The sequence below is a fragment of the Desmodus rotundus genome, chromosome 8 (genome assembly GCF_022682495.2).
Source record: "Desmodus rotundus isolate HL8 chromosome 8, HLdesRot8A.1, whole genome shotgun sequence".
Classification (NCBI taxonomy): domain Eukaryota; kingdom Metazoa; phylum Chordata; class Mammalia; order Chiroptera; family Phyllostomidae; genus Desmodus; species Desmodus rotundus.
In genome coordinates, this window is record NC_071394.1 from 2,224,333 (window position 1) to 2,247,648 (window position 23,316).

The 23,316-nt window shown below is 55.9% G+C and overlaps 1 protein-coding gene across 2 annotated transcripts in view; it reads left to right on the top strand.

Moving 5' to 3' along the window:
- Nucleotides 1-1,755: 1,755 nt before the first annotated feature.
- TRAPPC9 (trafficking protein particle complex subunit 9) overlaps nucleotides 1,756-23,316 on the top strand; it is a 264,517-nt gene continuing 242,956 nt past the window's right edge. For both annotated transcript variants that reach the window (XM_053929388.1, XM_053929389.1), the window contains exons 1-4: nucleotides 1,756-1,872; nucleotides 6,741-7,334; nucleotides 15,568-15,713; nucleotides 17,967-18,095. In XM_053929388.1, the coding sequence (XP_053785363.1) occupies nucleotides 6,751-7,334; nucleotides 15,568-15,713; nucleotides 17,967-18,095 (859 nt within the window). In that variant the 5' untranslated portion in view covers nucleotides 1,756-1,872; nucleotides 6,741-6,750. The remainder of the gene's footprint in view (nucleotides 1,873-6,740; nucleotides 7,335-15,567; nucleotides 15,714-17,966; nucleotides 18,096-23,316) is intronic.

Below are 23,316 nucleotides of genomic sequence, written 5' to 3' on the forward strand. Positions count from 1 at the left end.
TACCACCATGAAGTGGCCCCACGGGCAATCTCTTTCAGGTCCTGGGCAGCCCCCGACAAAACCCTTGCTGGCTGGTTGGTTGGCACGCTGGCAAACTACTCCCCTTGTTTTGCCCTGAAGATGAGTTCTGTTTATAACGAATTCCTACTCCTTGGAAAACAATTCAATAAAAACTCAATTGGTTTTCCACTGGCTCTGGGCAGGGATGAGGAAGAGCATATTGGTATTTTATAATAAATATAAATAATAAAATAAGTCATAACACAGCACTGGGCACATAGCAGAGGGTCAGTAAGTGCTTGTTGGCTTAAAGCACAGTGACAGCTCAGATGGTTTTTCCATGGCTGCTGCATTTGCCGAGAGAACCTCTCCCGTCCTCCATTATACTTTTTAATTGAAAAAGAAATACATATGGAGCATATGGAAAAAAAAATTCAAACAACACACACACACACACATATCAAAGGGAAGGAGAGTCTTTCTGGTCCTCTGTTGTCTCAGCCCACCCTGGAGATGCCACTGTTTACAATTCCTGTGTATATTTCCAAATACGCGATGCAAGTCCCAAAGAACATATGTAAATTCCTTTTTATTTCCTTTTAGCACAGAGGGGTTTAAATCCTTAGACGGTTTCTTTCTCTACATTGCAAGCTTGGCTCCTTGGCTCTGACGCTCAGGTCAGTTGTCCCATGCTCTGAACCCTTGATGAGGATGGACAGCTGGGGTCCCCAAAGTTGGGGTGGTTTTACCCACGAGGGATGGGGAGCAGCACCAGCACTCTGGCCATCTGCTCCTGGCCAGCCCCTGCGACTGTGCCAAGACCCTGAGTTTGTCAGTCCCCCAACATGTAAAAGGGGTCCTTAAACTCCCTTTGATCGTTGGCGAAAACACCGGTCGGGGCTGGTCCCTGCAGGGACAACAGGCGGGGCTCCGCGCAATGGTGGCGCGGTACTGCAGCAGGGATTTTGCAGGGGCCTTGGCAGGAGGGCTTTCCACGGAAGTGAATGGGAGCTGCGCGCCTTAAGGGACGAGGAGGGGCGGGGACACAGGACAAGCCCTTCCTTCGGTGCACGCGCCCAAGAGCCAGAGCTGCTCTCTGCTTCTCTGCGCCTCCGCCTCCCTTCCCGACCCTCCAGGGCCCTACATCTGTCAGATAGGACAAGGTTTTCAAGGTCTGGGCGGTTCTTATAAAACGCGGTTTTTGATAAATACTAAAAGGTAGCTCAGCATTTTGCAGAGGGGCTGGACCTGAACCACAATGGGATCAGATTAGCTAACTCCCCCCCCCCCAGTCAAAATCAATATGTAATTAACCCAAACTGGAGTCAATTGCAAAAAATACATCGACAATTAATTACATAGTGGGTATAAGCAATGGCTAAGCCTCCCTACAGGGAGGCAGAGCTTTGAAAAAAATTCCCCAGGCTTCTTTACTGTCACAGGTAAAAATAAAAACGTTTTCTCTCAGCAAGACGGGTTCCTCCAGCACAGAGCCCCGGTGCAAGCCCGGAGCTCCCTTGTACGGTTACACACGCCTCTTTTCCCTCCACTCCTTCCCAGTCGTTCCTCCTCCTTCCCCGCCTTCTCTCTCCGCCCCGCCCCACAGGTGTCCCTCCCTTCCCTCCCAGCGTCTTCCAAAACCCGGAGCGGATCTCCCACCCGGGCGACCCCGCGCATGCGCAGTAGCGGTACCGGCTCGTCCCACGCATGCGCAGTAGCGGTACCGGCTCGTCCCAACCCCCCCCACCTCCCGCCCCTCCCACCCGCCACTCGGAAGCTGCAGCTGCTCGGAGCGGTCGCCGAAGCTGCTGGGCCTCGCCGCCCGTCCGCCCGTCCGCGGGCTTCTGTTTCGGGCCTAGGGCCCCCGGCTGTGTAAGTGCAAGGTGGGGGCTCCCGGTAGGGGGCGGCCCGGCCGCCGGAGGGCCGTCAGTGTATGACGGCGGGCGTGGGCGCCGGGCAGCCGGTCCTGCTGCGGGGCTCGCCTCCGCCCGCACCTGCCCGGGCCACCTGCTCCAGTCGGGCCCCAATTTGCACCTGTGCCAGGCCCCGGTCACCCCTGTCCGCGGCCGTGTCCGCACCTGCAGAGCACCCGGCGCACCCCTGCCGCCCCTCAGGCCCGGGCCGCTGCCTCCTCCGAGCGCGGCGGTCGCCCCTTTTCCTCCGGCTTCTTTTCCTCCGCGGACGGCAGGGCGAGGTGCAGGGGTCTGGGCACCTCGGAGCCGGGCTGCAGTTCCCTCCCGCCGCCGCCTCCCCTGCGCCTGGACCCGGGGCCGCCCCGTCGCGGTTCCTCTCCAGTCGCCTCTGGACGAAAAGTCGCACCGTCCGAGCTGGGCGGTGCGGGCGCCGGGTCCCTGCGGGGATCCCCGTGCGGCGCACTTGGTGAGACAGGTGTCAACTCCGCGCCCGCCCGCGGCGCCTGCCCGCGCCCTCCCTGAGTGGACGTGTGCGGACCAGACGCTGCGCGGTCCCGGGGGCGCCAGCCGCGGCCCCGGCCTCGCGGAGGGGGCGCCACGGCCGGAAGCTGCGGTTGGTCGGGGCGGAGGGCGCGGGGCCGCGGCGCCGGAAGCAGCCCCCCGAGGGCCGAGGGCCGGGACCGAGGGCCCCCGCCGGCCGGAGGGCTCCTGGAGGGTTCGCTGGGGGCGGTCAGCGTTTCTTCCCTGGTGGGGCACTGCTGTGCGGGGCGGGGGACACTGTCAAGGGGGATCGTTTTCAGGTGACAGTTGTGTCGACACGTCGTCCCCACGCCGAAGCCCACCGGTGGGAGGCGAACGGCTTTCAGTCCAGTCACAGCTGTGCGGCCGTTGCTCTCGCAGGACGCTCGGGGCGCTTCACCGGGAAGCCTGCCGGCCGCGTTCGCTCCCCGCCCCGGCCACCGAGTCGCGCTCTGTCTCCGCGGATGTGCCCAGTTCGGGCGTCTCCTAGCAGTGGGGTCGGGCCGCCTGTGGCTGCGGGTGCCTGGCTTCCTTCCCGGAATTTTGGAGGTTCACAAGGTGGTAGCCTTGTCTGTCCTCCGTTCCTGGCCGTCGCCGAGTTGGGCCCAGGGGTGTCCCGTGTGCGTCCCGTGGCCGCCTGCAGCCCAGGGTGGCTGTGCATGTGGCCCCACGCAGAATCGTGAATTAAAACACGAGCTTTTCTTGTGATGGCATGTCGTGGTGTATTCAATGTGCGGCCCAAGACAACTGTGCTTCTTCCAGTGTGGCGCAGTCGCCGGAAGGCTGGACGCCCCAGTTGGTGTGGACACACCCCGTTTCGTTTCTCCCTCGTCCCTTGGTGGACGCTCCAGCCCTTCCCACTCCCTCCGGGTCACCTGTAATACTGCTCGGAAGCTTCGTGCCCAAGTTTTTGTGTCCATGTGTGTTTCCAGGTGTCTCTGGTGTGTAGCGAGGAGTAGAATTGCTGTTCATGTGGTCACCGTTCAGCTTGTGGAGGAACTAGCAAGGTGAAGAAACATATTTCCGATGTTTGACGTTTGTGTTGGGCGAGTCACTGACACGGAGCTGGGTCCGCGCCCCGTCTCATTTCATCCCGTTCTTCCTTGAAGAAGCCGTTTGGATACAGACCTCAGCGGCTTTCAGTGTATTCGCGAGCAGCGCAGCCATCACCACGATCAATTTTAGAACACTGATCACCCCAAAGAGAAACCCTGTGCCCCACTAGTAGTTACATCTGCTGGGACAAGTGCCCCTCCCCCGTGGCGGCTCTTCAGTCGTTTCTCGGTTATTCTTGGCCACAAACTCACTGCTTGCATTCCATGAGAAATCCGGTAGGAATTCTAATCAGAATAGCATTGAATCTGTGTCTCAGATTGAGGAGAAGTAGCATCTTTACGACACTAACTTCCTCTGCCCATGAATATTCCTGGGACCCTGTCTTCTGATCTGTACAGAGCCTGGTACAGGGGACGTGCTCACTGGTCGTCGAGCACGTGAATGAGCAGACTGTATGTCCGTAGTTTCAACTGCAGCCTTTCACGAAAGAGAAAACTAAACCTCAGTGACCCTACGTGACTCACGGTCATGAAGAGTGACAGCCAGCGCTAGAGACGATCTGATGGACTTGGTGCTCACCACTCGAGTTCTCTGCCACCCGCTGCTCCCGAGACAGTGGCGTCCTTTTTGCTGATAATGTGGGCTGGTTGGTCACTTTAAATTTTAACTCCACCTCGTGTGTAGGCGTCTTTTCCCTGGTGGGCTTGTGTGGTGAACGGGAGGTCTGAGTTTGGGGAGCCCCGTGCCCGGCATAGTGCCTGCTGAGTGCGCACTTGAATCAGGAAAGACCATAGTAAAGGTTGGAATTCCAGCAGGATTCCGAATTCTCAGTTTCTGTAACCCGTTACTCGATGCAACGTTGTGGTACAGTGTTGCAGAGAGAGAGGGCCTTGTAGGGCTTCTCTCTCTCTTTTGTAACCCTTGTCCTCCTGGGCCTTCCGGCCTGACCCCTCATCTGCTCAGCAGTGCCCAGGGCTTGCTGGGTGCTGCTGGGCAGTGATACTTGTTAATAAGGCCCTTTGCTCATGAATGCTGGGCCTCCCCTCCCTCCTCCGCACGGTGGAGGCTTAGACTAGATAAACGTTTTCAGTTTCTTTTAAACTCACGCCTCCTTTGAGAAGCACAAAACTCTCAGATCTTCCCCCAACCCCAACCCTTAAGGTTCTGAGACGTCCCCCAAGGGTGGCACACCTCTGTGGAGAGTTGATTTGATTGATTCTTTGCAGGGAAGACTCTTCAGCGAATTACTGCAGGGAGCAGGCAAGCGGCAGGGAGTGTGCCACCCTTTACAGGGTTGGCGGTGAGCAGGGGCTTGGCTTTAAATGCTGCGTCTGCCCTGGCCTCTCCGTGGTCTGGCACCATTGCTTCGTGTGTGAAGTGGAAGGGATATTTAAGGGTTTCAATGAAATAATATGCACGCGAACTATTTATGTCCTGGGCAGAAACAAAGTATGTTAGCAGGCCAGGGTTTTTTTTTTAGTTTTTAAATTTTATTTATTTTAATTTTTAAACAAGATTTTATTTATTTTATTTTTAGAGAGAGGGGAAGGGAAGGAGAAAGAGATGGTGAGAAACATTAGTGTGTGGTTGCTTCTTGCATGCCCCCTACTGGGGACCTGGCCTGCAACCCAGACATGTGCCCTGACTGGGAATTGAACCTGTGACCCTTTGGTTCTCAGACCTGTGCTCAATCCACTGAACTATACTGGCCAGGGCCGATTCTTTTTTTTGGAAACATAAAAATCTTGTTCACACTCCTCTGTCCGTGCGTATTTTGGTGTTGGAGGAGGGTAAGGGGTGAAATATAAAGTCCATCCTGGGATAGGTGGCCCCACACCACCGACCCCACCACCCTCTTCCTCCCAGCCCAGGACACAACTCCTGCTGTTAGAGTCAGAAACAGGTCTTGTGGAGATGACCTTTTCATGTTCTTGCTTCACCTGGTCGCTGTGGCAGGTTTTGGTGACCTGAAGGCTGTGCAATGTGCGGTTCCTATTTAAGAAAAAGAAAACAAAGCACATGTACAAATTAGACACAGGGCCTTCCTGGGGCTCTTGCATGCAGAGCCCTGAAGCCTAAAGCTCCTGGTACGGCTGCCTCTGGCCGCCAGGGCCGTGTCCCCGTGCTCCGGATTTAGGGGTGTGTGGACGGGTTTGGCGGGAGTGTTTGTAGAGTCTCCCTTATGGACAAGGTGTTTCCCTGTTTGTTTGGTGTCTTTCTTGTTCGATGCAGCGATTCATTTAATCTCGGTACCTTTTGTAAAAATCGGACTTCTCGCTTGGAGACATGGCATAGGTGTCCATGCCTTTGTGAGGAATGACTCTGAGAGAGCCGAGGGGCCCTGCGCCCCTTTCGCCCCATGGCATCAGTGTGCTGCACTAGGGCGCGACATCAAACCAGATGTCGACGCACTAAGCCTTTGTGTGATTATCCTCGTTTTTGTCCACGATTAAACTGGGGCTTGGAGTGGACGTGGGCCTGCCCTGGTCACCCACATGGGTAGTGTGGGGTCGGGAGTCGCACTTGGCGTTCGGATGTCTGGGCATCACTGTCTCCCTTGTGGAGGTCTGGGGGGGTGGGCAGCATTCACTTTGGTTGGCCGCTCGTCCACCAGCAGACTCCACGGAGTGCCTCCTGGGGCTCTCTAGTTCAGCTCCTCAGCGGTACTGACCGTCAGGGCTCCTGCTTCCTGTTTGATTCGACACCGTGGGCTCAGAGAGGCTGCAAAGCTCCCCCAGGCCCGCCGTTTATGAAGGAGGGTCAGTACCTGTGTGTGACCCCCCCTTTTTAAGGCAGGCAGCGTGCTGCGTATTTCACCCTGCAGCCCTCCTTGACCCAGACAGACCGCATGGGCAAGTTTTCTCGTCTCCGTTATTCTGCAGTTTAGGTGTGTAGGCAGACTGTCAAGTCTAGGTCTTCCGATTCCAGTGAGGGGGTGCGGAGGTAGTTTATTCCTTTGCTCTTCCATTCGTTCAGCAGACGTTTCTGAGTGCGGACTCCGCCCCTGGCCAGGCGTCAGAAGCAGAACACAAGGGACAGGCCCCACTGTGCGGTGCTCAGAGCCCAGCCCGAGAGCGGTGGTGCCAGGGTGAGAGCTGTGGTAGCCGTCTGCGGAGCTCTGGGGACGGGCTGTGTTCCCTGCTTTGCGGGGGGCTCACCCTGCCTCCCAGGGGTCAGCATCAGGGTCCCCCATCCCAGAGCAGCCTACACGACTGCGTGTGCCTCAACATCTGCTTTTGTCTCTCTGGGCAGGGGCTTCACAATGAGCGTCCCGGATTACATGCAGTGTGCTGAGGACCACCAGACGCTCCTCGTGGTGGTGCAGCCCGTGGGGATTGTCTCGGAAGAGAACTTCTTCCGGATCTACAAGAGGATCTCCTCCGTGAGCCAGATCAGCGTGCGGGACTCCCAGCGAGTGCTGTACATCCGCTACCGGCACCACTACCCGCCCGAGAACAACGAGTGGGGCGACTTCCAGACTCACCGCAAGGTCGTGGGCCTCGTCACCATCACAGACTGCTGCTCGGCCAAGGACTGGCCGCAGACCTTCGAGAAGTTCCACATGCAGAAGGAGATCTACGGCGCCACGCTCTACGACTCCAGGCTCTTCGTCTTCGGGCTGCAGGGGGAGGTCGCCGAGCAGCCGCGCACCGACGTGGCCTTCTACCCCAGCTACGAGGACTGCCAGACCGTGGAGAAGCGGGTGGAGGACTTTATCGAGTCGCTCTTCATCGTGCTCGAGTCCAAGCGTCTGGATAGGGCCACAGACAAGTCCGGGGACAAGATCCCTCTGCTCTGTGTCCCCTTTGAGAAAAAGGACTTTGTAGGCCTGGACACAGATAGCAGGTAAGTTTACCGAGAGGCCCGGGATCCTGGCTTCATTCTTGGGTTGCTCCTGATGTCAGGAAGGGGTAAGGGTGGAACTCCATTGCAGCAAGGGAGAGAAAGGCGCAGTCCCTTCATGTTCAGACTTGAAACCTACTCCTGGCCCAGTGGTTAGAGTGTTGTCCTGATATGCCAAGGTTGTGGGTTTGATCCCCCGTTAGGGCACTTAACGAGAATCAACCAATGAGTGCTTAAATAAGTGGAACAAGAAAACTTGGTGTTTCTTTCTCCTTCCCTAAGAAGAAAAATATCAGTACATTAAAGAAATTAAAAACAGGACAGCCTTTGCTTAAGGGAAATTCTTTAAGGGTTGCTGTATTCACTTATTCCCTCTTCGCAACTGGACCCCCAGTTGGGACCCTTGGAGCTGCTGCCCAGTATGGCAGCCACGGCCCCTGTGGCTCTTGAGCACCAGAGAGGAGGCTGGTTTGAGCCAGTACGAGCGGTGAGTAAGGTTTGCATGTCAGGTTTGGAGACTTAGCACAGGAAAAAAAGGATGTGAGATAGCTCATTAATATTTATATAATGGTTACATGTCAAAATGATAATATTTCACATAGATTAGATGAAATAAATCATTAAAATAAGTTTCAAGTGTTTTCTACTATTTTATTTTATTATTTTTTAGAGAGGGGGAGGGAGGGGGAAAGAGAGAGAAACACTGATGTGAGAAATAAACATCAACCGGTTGTCCCTGGCACGTGCTCTGACCAGGGACTCAGCCTGCAACCTGGGCCTGTGCCCTGGCTGGGAATCGAACCCACAACCCGGGCCTGTGCCCTGGCCGGGAATGGAACTGCTGACCTTTTGCTTTGCTGGACGACGCTCTACCAACTGAGCCAGACTGGTTGGGGCCTACTTCTTACTTGTTAAAATGTGGCAATTAGGAAACTTAAATTTACTCATGTGGCTTGCTGGCTGCCCCTACCGGACAGCGCTGCCCTGGAGCACAGTTTGGAGCTTACTCAGGGTCATCCCTTGGATTGAGAGGTGGGTTTCTGCATTCGGAGAGGCAACAGAGTGAGGTGCGAGCTCAGCTAGAAGTGGGCCCAGGGCCCTGCCTCCCAGGCGGGGTGCTATGCACGGGCCAGGCCCCGTCTTCCTGCCCGGCAGCCACAGAGTCTGCCTCAGGACATCAGGGGCACCACCGGGGACTTCCTGAGAGCTGCAGTCTCTGCGGGACAGGGAGCGTTGGGCAAAGCCGGAGGTCAGTGCTCACAGTTTCCTGCAGTTAAGCTTACAGCCTCACTGCGCACCAGGACTGCGGATGTGGTCCGCTGGGCCCTTTGCCCCGCCCCGCCCTCTGCTCTGTCTCCCCTGTTGCTGCTGGGTCATCTAAGGATGGCACGTTAGCAGCAGAAGACGAGGGGCAAGCCCAGGGTGCAGCTGTTTGTCCAGAGTGGGCTCCCGTGCTAGGGAGGGCACAGGGTCGCTGTGCCACTCCGGCTTTGTGCCCGGGCACTTCGTGTTGCTCCTCCCTCCTCTGTAGACTTCCCCGTGGTGGTCTCACAGGTGAGGAGGGGTGAAGCGTGTGCATGCTGGCCGAGGCCTGCTGCACGTCGGTGCTCAGTGTGTTTCTTGGATTGGCCTAAGGTCAAGCACTGCCTTCCTGGCTGTTGGTAAGTTGTTGGAGAAGGAGTCGCAGCATCAAGAAACAGTCTGGCCCTGTAAGTGACAGGCACAGAGTGGCCCAAGCCAGACCTGAGTGCAGTGCTTTGCAAGGTCTGGGGTGGTTTTTCTTTCTTCACCCAGACACGTTTATGTGGTCTGAGGGAAGGACGAGGCACTCACACCCAGAGCCTGTGCTTGGTTACTGCAGTGGCCCCGTGGGCACATGCCAGCACGCCCCCCCACTCCTTGGAGCTGAGGTGGTGAGGTGGAGGAGCCTGGGCTGCTGCCCAGGGCAGAGCTGCTGCGCCTCCTGGGCTGTTAGGTGGGTCACCCTCACGGAATGGGGCGGCTCAGCTCACACAGCCCCCTGGACCCCCATGTCACCACAGCCTGTGGGCCGGCAGGACAGGCCTCTCCCCACTGCACCGACCGCTGGGTGAGTGAGTGCCTGAAGCCTCGAAGCAGCCTGGGCGGGGAGCCCAGCCCTGACTCCTGGACCAGTGCTGCCTCCTCCGCTGCGTGGGGCACTGGTGACTTTTTCTCATCAACTTCTTGGCGTTGAGGCCGCAGACCCACCAGAGAATACAGCTCGGTTTTGCATTTGAAATCTGGGCTCACAGTTCAGTGTGAGCAGCGAGACTGTTTAAGGACGCCTGCCCGGCGCGGAGAGGCCAGTAATGTGAGCAAGTGTTTATGGAGCTTCTCTGCGGGCCAGGCATGGCTCTAGGCATCGGGGCGCAGCACCCCATCGAGCCTCTCCCCGGCAGCCTGTTCTGTTCTAGCCGTACCCCAAACACCCAGCCTTCACTTGAACTTCAGTGAGATGTCAGTGATCCCAAATCAGACCCCTTCTCCTGTAATCACTGCGAATCCGCTGTGGCCTTCACGGCTCCACTGCTCGCTCACCTTTACCCCCAGGACCTGGGGCAGGGGCAGAGCCTGTGTCTCACCTGCACCCTCGGTAAGAGTGATACACTGTGTCCGCCCGGGAAGGAGGCTGGACTTTGTAGCTCAAAGGGATGTGTCTAGAAGCAGGCCCTGTCCTGGTTTGGCGCTCCGGACCCCCAGGCTCCCTGGCAGAGGCTGCTCACTTCAGGCCCCGCTTCCCAGGAGCACTAGGGGCGGTGGGTCTTACTGAACGTCCCCTGTGTCCCAGCCTCACCAGAGCGTGGGGGATTCTCGCACATGCACTGTCGTAGCTGTCAAAGTTATTTTTGTTCTTGTGTTTCTAATTTTGCTTGTTCTTTCTTTTCTTTTCTTTTCTTTCTCCCATACCGCCCTGTGAGTGTGTTGTTGGGTCTGAAAAGGTAGGCCGTGAACGTGTCGCTCTGCAAATAGCCAGACTGCCCTCTGTGCTGTCTTCCCATCGCCTTCATCGCTTTAAACACAAACCCCGCCGCTGCCTGGGCCCATGTGTCATCCCAGCCGTCCTTTCGTTCTCTAACTTTTTTTGAATTTTAGCTTTTTTAGCACGTAACCCACTGGTGTTTGAGCTCTGCGGAAGCACTTGCTTTGGGGACCCTGTTTGGTTTTCCTTAGTACCTGTGACCAATGAGCCCTTATTAATTTTTTTACTTGTTTGAGGAAGTGAGATGCCAATTGATTTCTGCAGCTGCAGAGGGCTCGTTCGCGGGCTGTTTTAACCCGGAAAGTGGAAGACTGCAGCGCCTTGCTTGATCCTGGCTTTTAACTTCGCGTATTAGCACGTGGCTCTTGGCTGCTGCTGGTGATGTGCATGATGGTGCTTCTTGACCGCGGTCACCAGCAAAGGGACGCTGCTGGAGGAAGCGGTCACTGGAGTTTCTCTTGCTTTCGCCTGGAGCATGCCATGGACTTCACCGTAGCGACTTCCCTTGCTGAAGGGGCAGAGACTTCTCGAAAACTGACACCAATCATGTGCCCTCTTGACAAGGGCAGCTTTTTGGGGCGTCAGGGATGTAGGATCTGCTTATAAACAGCCAGTGCATTTGGGTCTTGGGGACATGAGGACCTCTGTCATCGTGGTGGCCTTTCGCCTTAGCCAGCAGGCGCGCGGAGTGAGTGAGGCGCGTGTTTCCCCGGCAGCAGCTGTGCGGGCCTGCTCCGGCCTTGACTCTGAACCCTGTGTCGGTAAGAAACGGCTGTGTCCGTATTTGTTGAGGCTGAGGGGCGACACTGAGGGCCAGGTCGTGAGTCTGCAGTAATGAAACTGCAGCGCCCAAGGTCAGCCCCGAGGGACGCTCCTCGGTGGCCCAGGACCCATCGCGCCTCACCAGGAAGGGTTTTGCCACCACCATGGCCAGAAGGACCATTTGATCCCAATGTGAACACTTGCGTCATTTCCTTTGTCTCCGTTGACACAGGCTGACGTCCTGCAAGATTCTGTCACGTCCTGGGGTGGAGGGAACAAAACACAGTGAGTGCAGCATGTGCCGGAAGTTGAAGCTGCCCGGCATGGGCCACGTGTGGTGGGGACCCTGTGGTGCCTGGGTCCTGCCCTGGTGTGCAGGGCCTTTCCTGCACTTAGCAGATCCCAGGGGAGCGGTGGGAGAATAGCCCCACCTGGGTGTCTCCCTCTCCCTGCCTCTCCCCCACCCCCCCCCCCCCGCCCCGCCCCTGGCAGGCGTGACCATTAGCCGAGGTTTCTCCTAGACCTGGGACCCTTCCAAATTCAGACCACAGGAGAACCATGAGTCCCTTTTCCTGGGCCACCTCCTGGCCCCATGGGTGAGACTCTTGTGCCTCCCCTGAGTGACGGGTGCAGGAGAGACCGCCCCCTTCAGAGGGCTGTGATTCAGCACACCCGGGAGTGTGCTGTGCCCTGTGCGGGGCCTGCGGGGTGAAGCTGAGGCGTGCTTAGAGACAGAAGTGACAGGACGTGCTGAGGACAGTGGAGTGGGGCACGGGCGAGGAAAGGGAGCTCAGGTATGACCCTCAGGGCCTTGACTGGAGCCAGGACACGTGGTGGCTGCTCACTGAAATGGGGGGCCGGGCAGTTCCTGCCAGGGCCCTGGTCCAGAGTGCACACCGGGTGTGCTTTTATATGCCTGCTGGGCATTCAAGGGGAGAGTTCAAGGAGTCAGTGGGAGCGCGAGCCTGGAGCTCACTCCAGTGCAAGAGCCGGACTGGAGACGCCCGGGGCAGCTGCCAGTGATCTGCTTGAAGTCGGACTGCAGACATGGACAAGCTCACCTAGAGCGGGGTGGGCTGGGGCGGGCAGGAGGTCTGGCCAGCTACGGGATGCAGGCAGGCCCAGTCCCGGAGGGTCTGGGTGTCGTTCAGGGTGCCTGGGACATGAGGTGTGGTGGCTGTGCCTCCTGGAGGCACTGGGGGCTGGCGGCCACTACAGAAACCTGCAGGGCCCGGCGTGGCCAGCTGTGGGTCTCAGGGCGAGCACTGGCAGCTGGCTGTGGGTCGGTGGGCCTGGGGAGGGCAAGGTCCTTCAGGGAGGCAGGCCTGAGGAGGGTGGGGTCCTAGCCCAGGATGCTCCTTCCTGCTGAGCAAGAGGCCGGGCAGATGGCCGGTCGGAGGGCTGAGGCAATGGCGATGGGGAGAGGAGCTGGCATGCAGAAGGATCGTTGGATACTTCTAGAATAGTCTTTCTCCTCAAAACTAGACTAAAAAAAAGCTAACAGACCTCTAGAACATCAGTAGTTACCATGGAGGAGGCAGTTCTTTTCGGACCCTTCTAGGTCTCAGGCGCCGTGTCGTGGGGGCCTACTGCGTTCTCGGGAGGATACGTCAAGTTTCAAAGGGGAGAGGGCAGGGGAGGGGACGGGCGGGACTGTCCTCAGTCACCGTCAGCTGCCTTGTCCACACAGCTCGCTCCCGCTCTCTCGTGCTCACGGTCCTGGGAGGACAGCACTCTGAGAGGTCAGCCCTGTCATTTTCGTCCATCTGGGAAAGGACTACGCTCGTGTGGGAACTTGGTAGTTTCCAAAGTACTTGGAGTCTTTCTCTTTCATGTAATTTAAGCATATGTAAGCACATGACCTCCACATGAAGAACCGTGAGCGTACTGAGATTCCTTTTTGTAAAAACCCTGTGTTTTCAAAACACACTATTGCTGATCGCACCGATCGTACTTTTTATTTTTGAAATGTCTGGGCTACATTTCGCTACAGCTGTGTGCACCTTTGAAGTTCCTGCAAAGAGGGAATAATTTACTTTTCTCAGAGACTCTAGGCAGGATGCTTTAAAGCACGTTTTAGTCTACCAGGTTAGGAGTGAAGTCGTTAAGAAACCAAGTCTGACTCAGAATCGAATCGGCTGGGGTCCGTATAATGGGTCCTCGTGAACCCAGCTGCGCACCGAGAATTACAGTACTTACCGGAGCAGGCAGATGTGATTCCGGGTCCTGAACTCTCTTTCGGGTTGGAACCGGAGCGCACGGCAAGTCAGTGTGCCTGGCGCTGCCCGCGGTTGGGCGGCAGGAGCGCTGGGCCGCCTGTCTGTCCGGACGGAGGGTCTGGGTTTCCCACAAGCACGGGGGCTGTTCCCTGCGCTCTGGGCAGTTTGCATATTCTCTTCTGTTACGCTAGGCAGCTGAAGATGAGAATTCCTACACAGTGTGTTACGCTGACCTCAGAGTAAGGTGCTGGAGCAGTTACATAACCCTTTCCCCTGTCACCTGGCTGGTCCAGGGGCATGTGACACGTAGGTGAGGATACTCCAACTTGGGACTTGGGCTGTGATTTCGCTCTTTGCTCCTGCCTTCCCTCTTCACTCTCTTTTTCCTCTTCCGACACATCTCAGAGAGGTCATGGGGTGGTGGGTGGGACAGACGGATGCCCAGCTGATAGCTAGGCCAACCAGTGGTGGAGGCAGCCCGGCCGTGGGCTGGAGGATGTTGTCAGGGAAGGTTTCCTGGTGGAAGAGGGCTCCGACTGAGTTGTGAAGAAAGAGTGAGCACGAGCCAGGCGCGGGGGCTGGAGCAGCCTGGGCAGAGACCCGGGGCCTGGCAGGGTAGGGGCTTGGGGAGAGCACCCTGTGCTGACACGCTCTGAGGGGTCACTGCCCTGGAGTTCAGGGTGGGAGGGTGCTCCTGTGGGGTCACTGGGGAAGGCCTAGGCATGGAGGGCCCCAGAGGGCTTGTTTTCATTAAAACTCTCCGCAGGGGGGCAGTGAAGGCTGTCAGCCGGGTGTGACCTTTGGGAGAGGTGTTCTGGTGTTAGGGGCTTATGGCAGGGGCAGCTCTGAGTGCCCTTGTGACTCCTCCGTTCATTTGATTTGGAGTGTCCAGGGGAGTGGAGTGGGCACCCAATACCAAGCAAAACACACTTGCTGTTTTGGAGCCCACGAATGTCAGAAGCTGATTCAGCACAGAATGTTCTAGGAACACAGCAGGGCCCCCTAACTCAAAGTGCAGGGAGGCTTGCTTGAGAAATCGACCGTCAACCCGAGCCCTAAGAGAGTGGGAAGCCGTGAGGCAGAGGGGCAGGTGGAGCCTGAGGTCACTGGTGGGGGGGGGTTGGAGCCTGGTACTGCTGCAGGGCTCTGGGGTGCAGGAGAGCTGTGGGAGGGGCTAGAACCGGGTCGAAGAGCCTTTGAAGTGCTGTGGGGAGGTTATGCTGGCCTCGTGTGTGTGGCGGGCAGGTACCAAGGATAGGGTGTTAGAAGATCACAGAAGGCTGTTGAGGTGACCAGTGGGGGAGACAGATGACCGTGTCCGGTTGGGGATGGCAGAGGGGGTACTTTCTGGGGGCGGGGCGAGTTAGCTGGGCCATTGTAAGATTGCCTGTGGCTGGGGGAACATGAATGGAGGGTGGCGTGACCTCTTCTCTTGTTCTCTCCTTCTCTGCCTTACGAGGTGACCTTAGTTCACACACTGTTTGGAGCAGAGAAGCTAAATTCCGGGCTAGCCAGAGTTGGTTGAGCTCATCCGACTTAGATCTGATAAGACGTAACTCGCTACTGAGGTGTGTGTCCCTAACGCTCATTTAGCTAGAAACCCTACGCCTTAGTTTTCAGGGTCCGGGACAATTTAGTACAGCTGTGACCTTTTCTTGAAAAAAATTGTATCTTCTGAGAAATTTAGTAATCAAAAGAATAGGAGTATTTAAAAATAGTAATGGAAGATTTCGGTGTAGTTTCTGTGCTGTCTGAGCTGACGCGGGGTTGGAAGCCTTTGCGTTATCCCGGAGCACACTCGTGCCCAGGCCCGCCCCCGGAAGGCATTATTCCAGCTTGCTCTGAAGCAGCGAAGACAAGCTCTTGTTTGCAGAAGCCGGAGGCTTGGCTTGCAACATGCAGCATAGCTCTCGTCATAAAATAATAATAGGTTTGGAGTTAAGAACGTGGAAGATAATTAAGTTTTTAAAAAGCTGGAACAAACGTTCTTGTGCTAATAATGGTGTGATTGGAGCATTTGAAGAGAAAAGCCTGGCCTAACGCTCTGTGTGACACAGGGCAGAAGGCGTGGCTGCCTCCTGCGCTGGAGCTGTGCCGTGGAGCCACCTGTCAGTGGCACAGCGACCGGTTGCCTTTGTGCATTTCATCTGTCTGTCTGTCTGTCTGTAGTGAGAGAGGCACACTTAGCCAGTGTGCTGTGGGGACAGGGGTTGGCCATTAGCAGTGACGCCTCTCCACGCGCTTTGTGTTTTAGGCATTACAAGAAGCGCTGCCAAGGGCGCATGCGGAAGCACGTGGGGGACCTGTGCCTCCAGGCGGGCATGCTACAGGACTCCCTGGTGCACTACCACATGTCCGTGGAGCTTCTCCGCTCGGTGAATGACTTTCTGTGGCTCGGAGGTAAGGCTGTCTGCTGCAGGTGGTCGGGTGTGTGATCACGGCAACTCCTCTTCGAAAGGAGAGGAAACGAAAAATGGTTCCAAACACAGAGGACAAGGGAGAAGAAGCAGGCAGCCTGCTGGGTGCTGAGGGCAGTCACCGGCGACTTCCTGGCCTCGCCCCCTGCGCTCCCAGGCCCGCTGGAGCATGCCCACATTTCCCTTACTGTACACTGGTTCCGTGATCCTCTGGTTTTTACTTTCACTACATCTCGCCCTCTGCTGGGACGCCACCCCCACATCCGTCAGCTCTTATACCCGCCCTTCAGAGCCTCACCCACACCCCAGCTGATGGACGGATGAGCAAACGAATGAAGGACCAACACCACCGCCACACGGACGAGCCTTGGTAACATCAGGTTAAGTCAAGGGAGCCAGACACGAAAGGCGGCATGTTGTAGGACTCCAGTGACCCGGAATGTCCAGACAGGCAGAGGCAGCAACTGGCTGCCGGGCGCTGGGCAGAGGGGGAAAGGGGGCAGACTGCTCGGGGCGGTGCGGTGTCTTTTAGGGGTGATGGAGATGTTCCGGAGTTAGATGGTGGTGAGGGTTGCACAGCTGTGAATATACTAAAAACCACTGAATCACACCCTTTTAAGTGGGTGAGTTTTATGGTGTGTGAGTTATATCTCGTTAAAAAAACTAAAAAAGAAGGAAAAAGGCCTGCTTTGAAGGGCAGCCTTTTGGGCCCCTCCAGATAGGGGAGCCCGTGGCACCTTGCACCGAACTCTGTCTGCAGGCTCCTTGCATGCTTGTTAAACCCAGCGCTCTGTCCTGGCACATGTGGGCGCTTCAGTCGGGGGCCATCTGTCAGACACTTAGGAGAGACACAAGTGAGAATGAAGGACTGAGGGAAGGGCTCGAGGCGAATTTTCCTTTGCGCTGTGGAGCACTCGGAATACCAGAAGCACCTAACGTGGCGTTAGGTGGCCTGACTGGGCTTCTTAGGGAGAACAGGGACGTGACAGTGGGGAGGAGAAGGAGTAAGAGTTAGGAGTAGATGGGAACGAAAAGAGGAATAGGTAAAAGTTTAAGCAGAGTGAGAAAGAAAACATGAGTTTTACTTTGCTTTCTGAAGGAGAAGTCTGCACATAGTTACTGGGTGGGGGGGTGGATGCAGACCCCAGGGACCACTGGGGTCTCTGCAGCAGCACATGTCCCGAAGAAGGGTCCCCACCACATCTCTGACTCAGTGAGCGTCAGCTGGGTGGGTGACCTGGAGGCAGGCTGCGTGGGGACAGCTGGGCCGGATTCCGCAGCCCGTGCACGGCCAGCCCCATAGAAACGTACAGCGGGGTGTCCCAGAGGCTGCGTGAGGCGTGCCATCGACAGACTGACTGCAGAAGCCGCTGTGAGAACGCAGCTCACCCGTGCTAAGCCAGACATTAAGGAGATTTGTGAAGATGTAAAACAATGCCACTCTCCCAGCATATTAGGTTTGTTTGGGAAAATAGTTACCTTTCCTAAAAATTTAACATGTCTTGGGTTTCTTATTTTTTAAAGGAATTAACATATAAATATTTAAATCCTTTTATACTTTTATTCTGAACATGGTAAATATCTCAGCTGTATCCCACGTACAACACACACACACAGCAGCTCTTTGATCAGTGTCAGGGAGTTCGGAGGCAGAAAGGTTGAAGGTGAGCACTGCCTTGCCGCTGACTGGCATGTGGCCCGCCCTGAGGCTCTTAGGACAGAACCGCTGTGCCCCAAGGGAGCGGGGCTGCCTGGAGAGGCAGGCGAGCCCACAGGGGCTGCTCTGCTGGAACGGAGGCACTCAGGGTGTCTCGTGTGGAAAGGTGCTCTGGCCCTGCTTCAGTGGCCTCGCTTTTAAGTGTCTCCCGTCCAGGGCACGTGGCACACCATGGAGTCCGAGGCTGGCGCAGAGCCCGCCACGCCCTGCGCTGTTGGCTCAGTGAGGGGACAGCTGGTGGGTGCGCCGGTCCATCTGACATGTGGACATAGTCCCTCCTCGTGTGGAGCCTCGGGCTTCCTGAGCATTTCCTGTGGTGCCGGCCTCGGCAGCGCACGAGAGAGGGTCGGGGGCGTGTCCCCGTGTGTGGTGACACCATCAACCTGTAGGCTTGGTCTTTGTTTGCGGGGAGAATGGACACTTCCACGTGAAGTGCTCTCATCTTTGTCAGGCGCTGCAGTCCGAGCCAATGATGGCCGCCGCCTTTATTAACTGCCCTTTTCTGTTTCTTCCGCCCAGCTGCCCTCGAAGGGTTGTGTTCGGCTTCTGTCATCTACCACTATCCTGGCGGGACCGGTGGCAAGACCGGGTCTAGGAGGTTCCAGGGGGGCTCCGTTCCCGCGGAGGCGGCCAACAGACATCGACCAGGTGAGCGGCTCCCTCCGAGGCCTGCACTCGTCCCGGCCTTACGAAAGGGGGGCAGGTGTCACCGCTGCCTCTGAGCTCAGCCTGACTGACGTGTGACTAAGTGTGGCCCCTGTGGAGTCAGACATCTTGCACAGAAGATGCTTTCTTCTGGTTTTATTGAATATTTATCGGTCTCACTGAATCGTATAAATACTACTAGTGGATTGCAATGATTGGTTGATTTCTGGGACACTTGCGTAAATTTCATTAGACTGACTTTGAAGTTCTGATTCTGTGTTTTCTTCATAATTCCTGTGTATTTGGTGAAGCTAATCCCAGAGGTTAGTTTAACAGCTCATCAGGGTCTGGGCTGTTTCTTACTTTCCCAGGTGATGAATTTCTCTTAATGAGTTAAATCTGATTTGCTTATGTTTGTTAGCACTGATGAAGCATAAGACGTCTTTGAGGAGAAGACTCACACCTGCTTGTCGGGTGGACTTGGCACTTTTGACCCTTGCTGAAGGAGCTTGCTTGTAACAGTTCAAGCTGTAGTTGTCACGTGGTGTAGGTCACAAGGGTAACGACAAAGACCGCAGGGGTCAAGGCTAGCCATAAAACTGCTAGGTGTCTTTTGTTAGGTGAGGTTTTCAGACACCTCTCCCCCTGAGAGAAAGCCCATGGCAGGTAATATGTACCAGTGTGGGGGGGAGAGGCCTTGGGTGCCTTTCTTCCCCGCAGTGTACTGCCCCCACGGCCTGCAGAGGGCAGAGTCCACCTTTACAGACCAGGCGCTGTAGCTGCAGCCTGAACCCAGGTGCCCCCTCTGCACAACGAACTGCCAGATGTACCTGCAGCAGTTCTCAGAGGTGGGCTGCCATTCCTCAGCAGAGCCGTCCCTGGAGAGCTCAGCCTGGGTATTGAGAGGGAAGCGGAGCGTGCCGGGAGGGTGCAGAAGGGCTGAGGCTCAGAGTCGGGTCTCAGCCCCTCCGTCCTGTGCGCCCGGACTCGGGCTGGACTGCCAGCGCTCTGCACCTGTGTCTGTTCCTGCTTGTTCTCACTCCCGGCTCTGGTACCTGGTACGAGATTACAGAATCTCAAGGCCCACTGCGTTCTCCCGCCAGCCACCAAGTGCTGTCGCGTCCACCGCACTCAGAAAGGCTAGAGCCTGTGCTGCTGTCTCTCGGGAGAAGGACGTCCGCACCCCCTTTGGGAGCGCCCAGGTTGGGGGCGGTGGTGCCGCCCCTGTGGTTTGGAGAGTCTCATCGGGAGACTGTCCTACTGGGGCTCTGGGGACTTGGAGCAACGTTTCATTTCTCCCTTGCTGAGCGTAGGCAGAAAGAGTTTCCAGCTTTCCTGAAAAACTGCTCTGTCTGCGGAAGAGAAATATCTTTTTTTAGCTTTGCAAGAGAATTGGGAACTTTTTACGGCTGAAGGCAGTCTCTGGGGAGGCCGTGGTGAGCGCTGGGGGGGCGGTGCTGACCTCAGGGAGGGCAGGAGCCGGCCCCTCCCATGCAGGGACGAAGGCCCAGACCTGTCACTGGGCTGGGTCTCGGGGCAGAACGTTGCTTGCTGCACCTGGCATGTTAATTCCAGGATGATGGGTTAGTGGTGGCCACCTCGTCCTCTGTCGGGAACCTGGGGCCTCTGCTGCCTGAGGCGAGGACCAGACGCACCGAGCTGTCCATACCCCGAAGCTGTGTCTCGGGCCTTTCCCAGCAGCAGAGCAGCAGAAGTGCAAATGGAGAAGTCTGCTCGGTCTCTCCGTGCCTCGGTTTCCGAGTCTGTCAAGTGGGGGGACAGTGACAGTCCCCACCTCATAGGGGTCTTGTGAAGCTTGAGGGAGACACAAACAAATACCTGGCATTTGAGAGATGCGAGCAGCTGTCGCTGTCGATGCTGTTGATATGGGTGGTATGAATTCAGGAATGATGTGGGAAGACTCGTTCTCGTCCAGGTTACGTGGTTTTCAAGCAGGTTTCCTTGGAGAACAGGGGATGTTTTCCCACTGAAAGTTGGGTTATCTTCGTTTCAAAAGAATTCGGTACTCTCTACCTCTTTTTGCATTAGTTCTTTTGTTTAAATTTTTTAAAGCTTTTACTTTCCTAGTAATCAAATGTTTGAGGCTACTAATTTTTTTTCCTGGAGATTTGTATATGAATCTGCAAATCTGTAATTAATGGACGCAGTTCGGTTTATTAAAAAGTCAGCACACGTTCTGCAGTCAGTCTGAGAGCAGATGCCCATTGACTGCTCACTGTTCCCCTTTGCGGTTATTTCTGCTGTTTGGTCTTTCTTAATTTATTAACAGCCATCGTCATTATCCTCATAGTTAATAAAATAGCTAGGAGTTACCCAGCACCTCCCTTAGGCTGGTGGCTGTGTCCAATGCTCTCCTGCGTGGTGGGCCCTCAGCAGGCGTGTGAGGGCAGGTATCTGGGTCTCCACTGGGCAGGCGGAGGGGTCGAGGTTTACAGACGGGAGGTAACTTCACCCAAATCCCGCAGCCTGAGAGGGGCAGACCTGGGGCTTGACCCCAGGTCGCTTTGATGGCTCAGTGTGCCTGCTCAGTCGCCCTTCCCTCAGCCTCCCGCACGGCTGCCTGAGTGTCTGCGTGTCCATAAGTGGGAGACGTAGCACCCTCAGCTGCAGCGCCTTCAAAGGAGGGACGGCAGTGAGAATGTGCGGCAGAGTGGCGGAGATTGAAGTTGAATGTTTGTTTTCACAAGTGTTTTATTCTCAGTGAGCAACCTCAGGTATCACTATGTTAGATTTTTTAACTATACAAGCACTAAAAACAAAACATTAAAATGATTATCGTGAAAGAGAAGTGGATTTTGAAAATCCAATCATTGCTAATGACATTACTTTTCTTTTTTCCTAGTGATGCTGGTTGAGAGAAAACATAAGAAAGACTGAATTGGTTATATCTGGTCTTAAGTATGGAAGAAAAGATTAAGTCAGTGGATATTGAGAGAAAGTAAAAATCTATGCTTTTTTCTCCTGATGATGAAAGTATGTTTTATGGGACTTGGGACTTGGCCAGCTTTGTTTTTTATGACCTAGGTCCATTTCCTCATTTGCAAAGTGAGGACGGGGTTATTTCCTGGGTATGGCTGTGGTAAGGAGATACCACAGACGCGACGCCCCTAAGGGCGCTCAACAAACGCGAGCGGTCGCAGTGAGTGCGAGTGTGAGCTAGACCTCGGGACTGCTTCGGGGCCTCGGCTCTGAACTCGGGGAGGCCTCCTGTTTCTGCTGCACACTCAGAGTGCGTGTGCAGGTTGCACCTCTGCCTGTGGACAGCAGCGGTCAGGACTCAGCTCTTTCTTTTTTGTGCGCTGCGAAGGTGTATGTAAATCCGGGTCCCTCTAGTAAGGCAGGGAATGGCACCCTTGCCTTCAGCGGCAGAACCGAAGGGTTCTTTGTGTAGAAGGTGCATTTTTACAGCTCAGAATCCACCGGCCGTGCAGTCACCGCTGAAACCTTTAGGCGCCAGGGAATCAGTGTAGCAACTGATTGTTGAGCTGTTTTCGGGAAATAAGCTGATCTCCTTTGTGACTGAGGAAGATTTTGATGTTTTTATGCCTTTAATGGGTTAAAACCTCAGAAAGTCACCTGTCACTTTTCCTTTACAGATGGAGTCAAAGGGGAGCTTCTGCCCCTTCGATGTGTGAACAGGCATTTTTGTATCTCAGCGGAATTGTGTGACTTACAGTTACAGCCCTGTGGGGGTCTTTTGCAGGACACTTAGACCACCTACTGCTGGGGAACCTCCGCAGTGCTTAACGACCGGAGCTAGTGCAGGCCTGTTGGCCTTGGCTCGTGGGATGGGAGGCGTGGGTTGCAAGGGCAAGTCCCCTGGGTCGCAGTCTCCCCAGTCTCTAAAAATCCATTCTTTTCCACTGCAGCACCAGTTCCTGTGAGCCTATGTCTTTTCTCTGTGTTCCGGAGCGAGCGTTAAAGATCTGAACTAAGCACCAAACAGCGCTCTCTTCCCCAAGCAGGATTCAGCACATGCTGGTGAAGCTGTCAGGGTCCCTGAACATCCTGTTTTCAAAAGCCTCACCATCCTCGCCTAGTATGCAGCCGTTTCCCTGCCTTTCCCCGCAACCTGGGATGCCTCTGTTGGCCACAGGTGGCGCTGTCGCACCTTTGACAAGCCAATTTCATGTTTCTGAAAGACGACTTACACACAGTCCTTTATTTGACTTCTGTGTTTAATGCTTCCGAATAGCTCGCTGTTGCATACCCGGAAGAATTGTTCTAGTTACGGCTTCTTTTTATTCTGTCAACCTCAGCAAAGACATTTCAGACTGGCTGGGTGAACAGGGGCAAAACCGGGCCCTTCTGCCAATGCTGGGAACCAGACAGCCGTGCTTGTGTGAAACAGGTGTGTCCACGGAGCTCCTGAAAGAAGAAGAAAGCCCCTCGACCTCCCTGGGGGCCTAGGCCACGGCTCACGTCCATTAGTGGTCCGTCAGTGGGAGACGCCTGACTCAGGTTTGAGGGCTGAGGGCTCTCCCCACCGCACCCAGGAGCTGGGGGAGCTGGGGGACATGTGCGGGGCTGTGGAGCTTTGGGGGTCGGCGGGCAGCGCTCACCCTCTCCTGGAGGGTCTCGTACTCTTGAGCTGCTGTTTTGTGTGAGCTGTCACTTTGCAGTCAGTTGCTGGCTACGGAACGAAAACAGCCAGTGGGGTGTGTGACCGAGGGTCCAGTGAAGGAGTGAATGAAGCGCTCGGGGCTCGTTGGTCCCCCCCTCTCACTTTAGCAGCGGCGTCAGAGACACGGCCTGGGCTCGTCACCCTGGACCCGCCGGGAGCCTTAGACTCGTTGGTTAATTGGAGTGTGTCGGGGACTAAGGGGCCCAGCATGACCCTCCTGTTTCCCCACCAGCCGACTGAGGGAGGAGACACGAGACCTGGCAGGTGGAGGTGGACGTGATCGTTGTTACTGATGAAGCCATTTTCCTGCTGAACTTCAGGGACGCAGGAGAAGGGGGCTTGGCGCTGTATCCCGGAACCAGACAGATGTCCAGGGCCAGGCAGCGGCTTTCCGACGAGAGGGCCCCACCCTGTCACACTCAGGGCCCTGTGGAGCTAGCTCCTGGGCGCTGCCTGAGGGTGGCCAGGCCCAGGGGGCCCCGCTGCTCTCCCAAAGTCCCTGAACGTGGAATTCCATCCATTGATGGCAGGAGGGCTAGCGGTGGGCGAGGGCTCGGGAGTGTGGAGGGAAAGCCTTCC